At 39.3% G+C, this 11,637-nt stretch overlaps 1 protein-coding gene across 1 annotated transcript; it reads right to left on the reverse strand.

The window, feature by feature from the left end:
- Positions 1–337: 337 nt before the first annotated feature.
- LOC308321607 (very-long-chain (3R)-3-hydroxyacyl-CoA dehydratase-like) lies at positions 338–11,203 on the reverse strand. Its single transcript, XM_080772580.1, has 11 exons — positions 11,017–11,203; positions 10,406–10,448; positions 10,143–10,216; positions 8,544–8,708; positions 8,352–8,400; positions 8,131–8,241; positions 5,857–5,984; positions 3,802–3,914; positions 3,284–3,390; positions 1,951–2,082; positions 338–1,516 (listed from the first exon to the last, which is right to left on the reverse strand). Exons 1-11 carry the CDS (start codon positions 11,107–11,109, stop codon positions 1,440–1,442), a joined length of 1,092 nt encoding a protein of 363 aa, XP_080628706.1. The 5' UTR covers positions 11,110–11,203; the 3' UTR covers positions 338–1,439.
- Between the last annotated feature and the right edge of the window lie 434 nt (positions 11,204–11,637).

An 11,637-nucleotide genomic window follows, 5' to 3' on the forward strand; every position in this document is an offset into this window, starting at 1 on the left:
TTCTACATCTTTCAAATAAATTCAAGTATAGCATGTATAGACCAATTAATCAAAATTATCCTTCAGTTAGTATTCACACATTTTCTTAACCTTTTCACCTTTAATCCCTTAAAAAGGCATGCAATTATTGTTGTACTACTACACTTTCATCTACTGTTCAGGTCAATTTCAACGTATTCCATTTTCCCCACAGGTAATTTGGTAAATCTCTTTTTAAGCCAAATCTCACTAGGATATGCTGTTGGGCCTTTCTAATATAATTAAACACATATATATATATATATATATATATATATATATATATATATATATATATATATATATACACACACACACACACACACACACACACACATTTTGTTTAATTTGGTTTTATTGCTTTGATAAGTACTCTACAATAGTTATTAATTCTATAATACGACTTAGTCTTGTTTCTACTGGGTAAGCTCCCAGGGGCTCAGTGGAAAAAATCAAATTGTGTTTCTCGTGTTTTTCAGTTTCATTTGAATTTATATATGTAGTCCAATATCTTCTATATAATATTACTGTAAAAAATAAAATAAACTAAAATTCACTCAGGAGTTGCAATGATTTAATTTTAAGTAGTTGATTTTAGTAATTGAACATCTTGCTCTAGATATTTACATGGGAAGAGTTCTTGAAAAGTCATCTTGTTTGTCCCTGAATGAATTTACCTGGCAAGTTGAATCTATTCCTATATATACACAGTACTGTCAAATGACTGCACCCTTTACCTGATTAAAACTATTCCTATTTGCACGTAGGGTCCGGTAATCTTTTAGATGGAAGTGGATGAACATGGTTTGTTTCTTCCATAAGTAAGTCTGACTCTGAAATATTAGGACCCCTATCTAATGCCCCTTGCTGCCCCAAAATGTCCGCCACGCGTAGTTGAAAGAATGTAAATCCACCTCAAAACAATTTCGAGAAATGAGAGAAAGTGCACAAGAACATTGTGATGTGCAATTTAGTCTGAAAAGCGTGAGCAACACTGAAGTTATGAAACATTCATCATAGCAATTACTACAATTGAACTAACTTGGATTAAGGAATATTCATCTCGACCACACACACACACACACACACACACACACACTTAGAGTAGTGGTTCTCAATAAGTAGGTGGGGACCCCAAGAGCTGCAAGAAGTCTTAGTCTTCCCCACAGGATCAGGGATGAAAAACTACTCCAATACAGCAATAATGGATTATTTAAAAAAAAACAAAAATAATTCACAGGACTGACTTAATTATCAACCAAACCAGCTGAAAGTAATATGTTGACAAGAAGTCCATTATGTGGTCTGTGTGCATGTGTATATGGAGAGGAGAGAAGGCATCCAGCAGTGACCAAAGAAAGAAAGGATGATATACATTTTAGATAGGGATGGTATTTACGCTGCATGACTAGGTTTATTCTTTAGTTGGTTTTCCTCTTTCTCGAGCGGAACCGTCTCCTCCTCTGCTTGTAGAGGTGTCGGAAGTTGATGAAGAGGCCTGCAAAAGACACAGGATTTTTTTTTAAAGAAAAGTAAAATACTTTACAATCGTGTTTCTCTCAGTGTAAATTAATGTATTTGGTCTCTAAGCTCACAAACAAGAGATTCGGTGTGACTAAGGAGTAGCCTAATATTGTCGTTCTGCAAGTCCTTCAGATGCTTAAAGACATTTTATATTAATATTATTTGAAGGCATTTGGTACTTAACACAGAGAGAGAGAGACAGTGAAAGACAGAATATGGGGGGGGGGGGGAGAGCATGTCACAAAGGTCCTGTGCCTGTTACAAACCCAGAACGATAGTGTAACACATTAACTTGAGGCTGCAATCCGAACATTATTTACAACCTTGCTTTGTGACAGCAGGTTAGAGTCAAATAGAAGAGAGAAGAGTAAGAAAGTACGTGATGGCATTCAAGTATGGTTAGCTCACCCAGAAACATGATGACCAGGTAGATCTGCAGGCTGTAAGAAAAGCTCAATGACTGGCCCAAGACCTCAGGGAGGGGGAGGCTGTACAGGCGCGTCTCATCGAAGATGGGCAGGGACTGGATTAAAGCCACCGCTGATGAGACACACAAAGGGACCAATAGTTAAGTTAAGCACTTGGCATTGTAGGAGTTACATTTAGTTTGATTCGGACCGTTCCAGATAATATAGTCAAAATTGACGATCTGCAAGCTCAGCCATTTTCACAACTCTTGCCTCTTTCTTATATTATTTGACAATTTGGCCAATTAATGACTTTGACTTTTGATGCAGTAATGGTATTTTTTTTAGGTATTTAAAAAGGTCTTAAAAGTCCATAGATTGTATGAATCATGTGGGCACCAAGGACCCACAGGTTGAGACCCACTGCTGTACAGCAGCAAGGGTAAATGTGTTCCCATGCAAGGATGTTCTTCTGATTTGTTTTGATAAGAGAATCTTTAGCTGCCACATGAATCCTATTAGTCTATTAGAGGTAATGTACCAGAATACTAAACTAACTGCAATAATACACTTATCAGCTGAGCAGAACATTAGTATCCTTTGAAGATAAACCATGAGACGCAGGCTGTATTTTGATCATATTTGTGAAATGTCACGCAATTGTTTCGTTCCTAAAGGCATTACGGTCATAGCAAAAATAACAGTAAAGAACACAGACCCTCCCATTTAATATTGCAAATTTGCAATCATACAATGTTACCAAAAGTACTGCAGCTCCTTATATTAGTTAAAGACTGAAGATTCTAAAAGCAAAGCAACAGCAGCTAGACAGATCAGCATCTCCATTACTGTGTGTAAAGGTTTTTCTCAACACAAGTTGTTCTTTAGTTCACAACATTTCAAACTATGGAAAAAACATGAATTTATCAATTTAGATCCACAAGATCAACATTTATGAAAAGCAAACAGACAAATACATTAACATCTCTTTGTGTTCATTTTCATTTAATCAATGGCTCTCACAGGGACTCTGTTTTACCATGAACTTTAAATTAGTTTTTTTTTAAACATTCTAATTATTTATCATTCACCTTTATGACATTAAGTTTTTACATTTCTCAATACTGGATTTACATTTATTTACCTCTCACTCTGGAATTGATCACTGTATGACCACATGTAGTTTGCCAACCAAACTCATTCTGATTCTAAGACATTTGAGCAGTAAAACACACACTATGAAACAGAGATTATCATGTTTCCAGTAATGAGAAATGTAGTAGTTTTTGAATGAAACGGCAACAGCTAATTCACCATACTGTACAATAGCTCACCTTCTGCTATTACCCCCAGTGGGTACAGAGGGATCCAGAGAGTGTATCTCACCCAAGTCAAGAGCTTAAACTCTGTGTCAATGCAGGCCAGCATATAAAATGGATACCTGAGGAAGAAAAGGAAGGAGTTAACATAAGCTCTGAAGTCTGTTTTGTTTGTCACACAAACAGATCATCCGCGTTAAGGATTGAATTAAAATATTCCTGTATGCCAAATTATCCTTACATATTAAATCTGCGATTTAATATAGATAAAGTCTGATACAGAGGGAAATCTAAAACTCAGTGGTTCTGAATATATGAATGTTTTATAGTTGAGCAGTGTTTTTCGGTCAGTCACTCTCTGCAAATCTGCAGGGCGCTGAAGCAGCTCAACTGCTACAGTATATGCACATCTCCAGGTTGCATTTTTTTGTTTCCATCCCATTGCTGCTTATAAAGCACACCAAAATAAATGTCTACACATGACAGCATTTATGGAAATTATACATATTTATTATTCTAATAATTATTATTACCTAAAGATCTCAATGGTGCTCCACAGGTAGAACACAAAGAACACCACTGGCTTGGTTTGCATCTGCTCCAGGCTGCCAAAGATGACAAACAGAATGACATTCCTCCCCGCCACCTGGCACGATACAAACACACATAATAAAGATGTTAAATAATGGACCTCGTTAAGAGATCAGTGTTGTTAATGGCTTCTAGTAGCCAATACAATGAAGAGAAAGTTACAACAAGCACAATTAAAGATATTTGAGGTCCTTGCCATTGATGTGCACGGGCTTGGTGTTGAATTGTCATTCAAAAACAAATAAAACTGAAACTAGGCATTTAACCACATGAAACCTATAGCATCCGTTTTCTGGGGGCAAAAAACGAATAAATAGATCAAATGCTCATGCTGTAAGTTTGTAGATCAAAGAACCAATCGGGCCAAGTATAGACCTAGACATAGTAGGGTTTAAATAAAAAATGGTTAAAAATATTACGGTACATTAAAAACATTCTATACAATGGCCGCCAGAGAACGACAAGAAGTTGTTTTAGCCAATTTCTCCCATTTAATATTTCCTTGTCACTGCTGACATCTACTGGTTGGTCATCCAAAGGATGGTATCAAGGTTTCTTTATTTTGTCTCCCAAGGGAGAAATTTGTCTTGGACCCCAAGGACCCGCCCTGCAGCATACAGATACAATACATTACACAATACAAGACAACAAACGCACACAGTGACCCGTACATCATTAAAGAAAACCACACACAAACATACCTAGTGCAAAAGAGGAAGAACGTTACCTCATAACCTTTGACCCCTACACTGTCTGCCCTCTGCAAGGACTCTGTTAAGGAGTGTGATTGACAGAGGGACAAAGGAATGCTTGTACCTATTGTATTTGCACACATCGTACCTCCTACCTGATGGCATTAGCCGATATTCAGGGTATAGTACACAATTTTCTTAACCTGTCCAACCGGTATTGAAACCAAAGGAAAAATGTATATCCGCACACTTGTAGCTGCCAATGCCAAGAGTTTATTGTGGACACAGAGAAAACAAACCAACGTTTCGGATAGAAATACTGCCTTCTTCAGGGAATGAACACAAAGTACACACGGAATAGAACTTTTAGTGAGGAGCCTCACCTGGAGGAGGTAGCGCAGTGGTTCTCAAACTTTATCCGGGATGGTCCCAAACTAGCAAAAATCTACAAGCTCCCAACGCACGGCTTAAACATTTGTTTTCTAATTTTTGGAAATTTTATTTTATTACTGAAAAAATCCATTGAAGTCATGAAAATATTTCCTTTTTTGAAAATGTTTTATAATAAAGTTTATATAATAATTAAAACAAATGCGTCCCTGACCTAGTGTTTTGGAACCAGTGATGAATCAATACCCCTGCTGATAGAACTCTGATCAACCTGCAAGTGCAACAAGTGCAAGTGCAACAATGAATACCCTCCATGCCCAGCCTGATAAGCAATTAGCTCCTTTTCTCAATTACCTACCCCTGAGTGGGGGTTGAAATTGTTCTTTTAACCATTACTAAACTGAACAAAATACTACTAGTACTAAACTAAATAACACAAAACCGTGAGTATTCTGGTCATGTTCCTGTTACTTCTTACTTTTATTATTAATTTTCTGGTCTTACACTACAGTTTTTCATAATGCATCTTCTCCAATATAAAAACTAGGCATAAGAACATTATGTTTAAATAATGCACCGCTGCTGATGCAATCATGCATGATCATACATGCACACGAGCATATCAACACTAACTGTTCACTCACACACACAACTCAAATTATATTCTAGAAGCAATTCCTGAAGAAATAATGGGCTCGCTGCTAACAGTAACAACTCATGAGTGAAATCATTCAGGATTTTGCTGTGTAGGTCCGGACCTCTGATTGCTCCACATCAAGACAACTACGAATACAATAGACATTCTCCTTCTACAATTGATAACTTCTCCAGGAATGGCAGCTTTGGGCAGAATGATGGTGGCATTGGGGCAAGTTGTAATTACTCTTAATTATGTCATTAAGATGTAAGCATTACCTGTATCATAGCTGGGAAAAATCCTGTCTTAACCAGGCCCAACAAGGGGTTAATGACCTCGATAACAGCCATCATCTGACAGAAGTACATCACGTCAGCAGTGGTGTGGAATGTGTCATAGAAGGAATCTACAGAGGAAAAAAGGGGAAGGGGGGGGGGTGAGATGCTGAAGCTACAAACTGTAGTGACGGCCCGACACATTATTATACAAACTTGTTTTTAGCAATCCAATGACGCAGTGACACATCAATCAATCATGTTTTTCTTTCACCAATTACAACTCACCTTCTCCTCACCCCAAGTCCTGCACTGTTCCATGAAAAATAAGAAAAACTCCCTTCTTGCCGTTAACCAGTTCCCTGTATTATTTAATCCCACCTTTTTCATTCACGCAGTGTGGCTTGAGCAACACTGCGACTCTGCATTAATGTCGGTAGCTTTGAGAACACAGCAAGTGGGGGGCAAGCAGACAATTATGCTATAACCCATGTACCACAGACTAGTGCACAATGCATAACAAATCAAAAATGTACTGTATAGCCATGTTGCTCTTCCTCCGATTCAAATGTGCACATTAGCACTTGAGAAACAATGCTTGAAGGTTGTCTGGCCTGAAATAGTGTTCTTTATAAATAGTTTATCTGCTTCGTAAAACAGTTTAGCATGCTGCATACAGTAGATTATGAACTAAACTTAAATAGACTATTGTTGATAATGTATGCCTGTAAACAATCTTCACACCATATCCAACAGGCATGATTATCTGATCCCCAACAGGTGTGTCATTGTTGGTGCCCATGTACAAAAAATAAAAGAAAATAGGATAGCTGTGCCGATGCTGTTGGGAGTAGCAATGATAAAGTTGGAATAAGCTCAACAACATAATTGGACCTGAGATTTTGCATCAGAACACTTAAGACACTTATTTTTTGTGCATTTCCATATGTTCTGTCTTTCTTGGACTGCATCAACAGAACATTTCTGAACAGACCAAAAAACCTGCTACTGACAAAACTACCTGCTACTGACCACAAAATCACAACCGTGTGAAGTGAAGGGCGCTCTAATCATCGTACATCATCCATTCATTGTTAATGGGAATTTAATCGTGTAGGACAAATGTAGCCGATTTGCTTGTCTACATATGACGTAAATTCTCCACTCATTGGCTGCGGTTACATGAGGGCTTTTTCATTAAGAATGAAAACTTCAGAATGAATTAATTCAGAAGTAATGTTTTTTGCTGCGTGTTTACATGGGAAAGGTCATTCCGAATGAGTGTTTACATGGACAATACTTTTAAATCCCATTATTTCATTCCACATCAGGTTTGGGGCTGGGAAGGCTTCTGATTGGATAGGGGGCGGGGCGGATATGTTTACGTCCAGTGGTGGAAAGTACTATTTACTTTAGTACTCTACTAAAGTACAATTTTTAGGTATTTCTACTTTACTTGAGTATTTTCAATTTCCAATACTTTTACTCCACTACATTTCAGTAAAACAAAATAATAATAACAAAACACTTTTATGCCGTATTACTTTATATTTGATGTATCCTGTAGCCTATGAGAGGTTTCTCTCAGATGTGAAATTAAACATGTCTAGTTTCTTATAATTAATCGCAAAACAATAGCCATACCAATTACATGGAAACAAGCATGCACAGAAAGACCAGAATGAACTTCAATCCGAATGAGTGTTTACATGAGTCCACAATTGTTTCAATAGGATTTAAAAATGGAATAAACCGGTCAGTTACATCAGATCTAAGTTTAAATCAGATTGGCCATTTTCATTCCGATTTAAGTTTTTGTAGGTGTTTACATGACAACTTTTTTTTCTTTTTTTTGGGCTTACGCCTTTTATTGGTTTTTTGAAGGGACAGACAGTAGGCTGACAGGAAACGGGAGAGAGATGGGGGGAAGACATGCAGTAAAGGCCGTGTCGGGCTCGGGAGTCGAACCCGCGGCACACTGCGACTGGATTACCAGTCGGGTGCCCAGACGGTTACGCCACCGCCTGGGCCAGCCATTACATGACAACTTTTAACTTTTATTCTGAATGAAAAGGGGATTTAACTGTCCATGTAAACGTAGCTAGTGTCAATGTGAATTTTTGTGTAGGAGACAATAGCCGATTTGCTCGTCCACATATGACATAAATTCTCCAATCATTGTCAATGGGAATATAATGTTTGTGTAAGACGAAAATCTACACTATAACTGAATATAGGAGGGGCTAGCACCCCTCAAAAACCTTGGTTTTCACTCACCTTGGCCCAATATGAAAAGACGAACCGTCATGTTGACAAAGACCCATGAAAACCCAAGGAACTGCACCAGGTTGTACATGAATAAATATCCTTTCTTCAAACCAAGGTAGGCTGAGAAGAAAATGAAAGAAAGTGAAGAAAACAACATTATTAATAGGCTCAGTGGTCCAATCACAATCTGTGAGATCTTCTAGTGTTCTCGGCCATAGAGTTCTACTTACGGTCTTTACGGACTCTTGATTCCACGTGTATCTTGCTTATCGTCTCCTCCTGAAAAGGAAATGCTGCATCATGTAACAATCACACTCTGCATTCCACTTGCAATTATTTTACATTTTAGAGGTTAGAGAAGCTCCTACAAAACTCAAAACATGCCTTCCATCTTCCTGACCCAGAGTTTCACCTACTTTTACCTTGGACTGAAGCTCCATTTCGGCATCTGACTCATCCAGCCAGCGGTCGAAGTCTGGGGCCAGAAACAGTGGCTTCCTCTCCTGCAGCGTGAGCCGATCCCACCAGCGTTCATCCTGCTTTTTTATCTTGATGTTCACCTGACGTTCTGTGGATTTGTGGCTAACCTGGGGCACACCATGACGGAAAGACGCACAAAATGGTATATTATTATAGCATTGTTCATTTTGACAGGGAAACAAGCCACTTCTGTTTGGAAACAAGCCAGTTACGGTCGGGTCGTTGCACAGTACACTGTAGGGCACATTTCCTGTGATATCAAAACGATACTGTGGTGGTGTGTATTTTGGTAACGTATTTGCCTAAGGTTGATGACACAGTGACAGTTTTTTTTGTACTGTAGAGGCTATTGTATAGGCCGGGTGTGTACTGATAAACCATCTGCTTAGGTATTATTTGCCTTTGCATTGGGTGGGATACTGTAAAGGCTATTGTATAGGTCGGGTGTGTACTGATATACCATCTGCTTAGGAGGTAGTATTTATTAATTATTATGAATTGTGGGTTATGAGTCATGACCGAAAGAATAAGGTCACGAATACAAGCGGACAAAATGAGTTTTCTCCGACGGGTGGCTGGCATCTTCCTTAGAGATAGGGTTCAGTCACGCAGGAGACTCAGAGTAGAGCCACTGCTCCTTCGCCTGGAAAGGAGCCAGCTTAGGTGGTTCGGGTATCTGGTTAGGAAGGATGCCTCTCGGGTGTCTCCCTAGGGAGATCCTCGATGCACGTCCCACTGGGAGGAGACCCCGGGGCAGACCAAGGCACAGATGGAGGGATTACATCGACTCACTGGCCTTGGAACGTTGCGGGATCCCCCAGGAGGAAGTTACTAATGTTGCTCTGGAGCGGGAAGTCTGAAGCTCTCTGGTGGAGCTGTTGCCCCCACGACCTGACTACGGATAAGTAGTTGAAGATGGATGGATGGATTAGGCATTATTTGCCTTTGCATTGGGTGGGATACTGTAGTGACACTGTGACTGTATGTTTTTTATTCTGCAAAGTACTCATTAATGATGATGCTTTTTGAGACGTTACTCTTCCTCTGACTCTTACTTATTTTTTTACTATTGCTCCCCTTGCTGTATCTTACAGCACACAAGTTACTCTGTATCAGTACCTTAACTGTTGTGGTGTCTCTGGCAACTGAATTTCCCTCACAGGATCAATAAAGGTCTGTCTGTCCGTCTATCCACACACACACACACACACACACACACACACACACACACACACACAAACCTACCCACCCTCACAATTGTATGCCTATAGAGTGGTATGCGCATAGCCGCATGCATAAGGTGAGTGGCAAAAGTGGCAAAGTAAGTTTAACGTTGTTTAATGCAATCAGATAGGACTTTTCTGTTTGGATGTATTATATGGGCTGCCAAGGCCAGAAAGTAGTTTTTTACAACTCAGTAGGTGTTTCCGGCTTTCCGGATATGATGATGTCACGCGCATACCCTCTTTCCTAGGTATGCCTAGAAAAGTGTGCAAACTTCCTCCTATACTAAATGAATAATACCAACTCATTAGAAATACCTCAGGCTTTACTGGCTCCAGGAAGTCCAAACTGAATTCATATTCATTGTCTCCTTTAGCTCCATGGCCCTGTGCTGAGAAACAAAATCAATACTCAATCAATATAATACATAATGGCTGCCTAATGCATAGTGTTCCATGTGCTATTTCAGCTTAAGTATTTAGTACTTACTACTTAGCAACTACCGGTACTTAAAAATCCTGGTGAATTGGCATCTTTCTCATAATAGAATTATTATACCTTGAAATTCAATACCAATTACCTTTGAACTGAATAGTGTTGTCTTTCATGCTGATGTCAAGATCCTGGAACAAACAGTCATCACAAGTCAACACCAAAAACTGAAAACATTTTACCAATCTCAAGGAACTCATGTTTTGTGACCATTTTCCTCTTTGCAGAATGTCCAGTAGGAGAATATAGTAAATATACCACTAATATACTACCATTTTCTGTCACTAATTATGCAGAGCTAAACATGATACAACACTACCATGGTTGGCATCACTTAGCAAGCCATGCATTTTTCATGGAGCATTTGTACAACATAATTATGTGGGATGAGGCTGAAGCTAGGAGTCGTGAAAATGAGTGAAAACACCGAGAAAATGAACAATAGCCACACACACACTTTTGCCAACCAGGATCTGATCGTGAATCAGTCAAAATTCTTGCAGTGGTCTGTGCAGCGAGTCTACATATAAAGGAAAACACACGGACGTCGCTTGCGATAAAGAACAATATCTACAAGCTAACAATGAACGCGTCTCATCCAGGGTGTTTGTAGTTTGTTAGATTTCTGAGTGATCTTCTTGGTAATATAAAGGCAGCAGCTGTCCGACGTCAAAGCATCCTACTCCTAGCCTACCTTACCTTGGCATCGGAGAGTTCAACGCGCAGAAAGATCTCTCCGTGCCGCTGAGCCCAGTACACATGTGGTGTAAGCGTTTGCATCGTTGTGACCATTTTCCCGGCGGATTCACAACATTCCAGCTGGCTCAAAAATTGACAAAATAATGAAGGACAACAACAGAAGTCCTTTCGCGTTTATTTTGAACAGGCTACAGCTGACACAAAGGAAGGAGGAGGTGAGTGAGTGGACACAATGCTGCTACTACAAAATAATGGAACGTACTTCCGGTAGAATATCGTTGTCGACCTTCAAAATAAATACTTTAGTCCCGCCCCCTTTCATGACGACGACTGGCCCAGGAAATAATTCCCCATGCATATTTCAAAAATAAGTATCTGTAAGCCTCGAACAAGGCCAAGTCGGATCGTGACAAATCATGACAACAAACGCCGAAAACATAATTAGAAGAAAAAAGGGCAGGGTTGACTTGACATTTTTGATACGTTAACTTACAAGGCTCTGGGTCAAAGGTTACAAATGGGGATTTTATGGATTTTATGTCAATAGTAGTGAGTGGTTGCCTGACAAAGGAGTGTTGCCATGTCGGCTTATTATAAGCGACCGTGGTCTTGTTTTTCTGT

Source organism: Protomyctophum bolini (genome assembly GCF_963924005.1).
Source record: "Protomyctophum bolini genome assembly, chromosome: 1".
Lineage (NCBI taxonomy): Eukaryota > Metazoa > Chordata > Actinopteri > Myctophiformes > Myctophidae > Protomyctophum > Protomyctophum bolini.

Coding starts and splice junctions, on each gene's coding strand:
- LOC308321607 (XM_080772580.1), bottom strand. CDS start 11,109: ATGGTCACAACGATGCAAACGCTTACACCACATGTGTACTGGGCTCAG. Junction 10,449..11,016: donor TTGAACTCTCCGATGCCAAG/GTAAGGTAGGCT, acceptor TGTTTGTTCCAG/GATCTTGACATCAGCATGAA. Junction 5,985..8,130: donor TCTTTTCATATTGGGCCAAG/GTGAGTGAAAAC, acceptor TTTCCTCTGTAG/ATTCCTTCTATGACACATTC.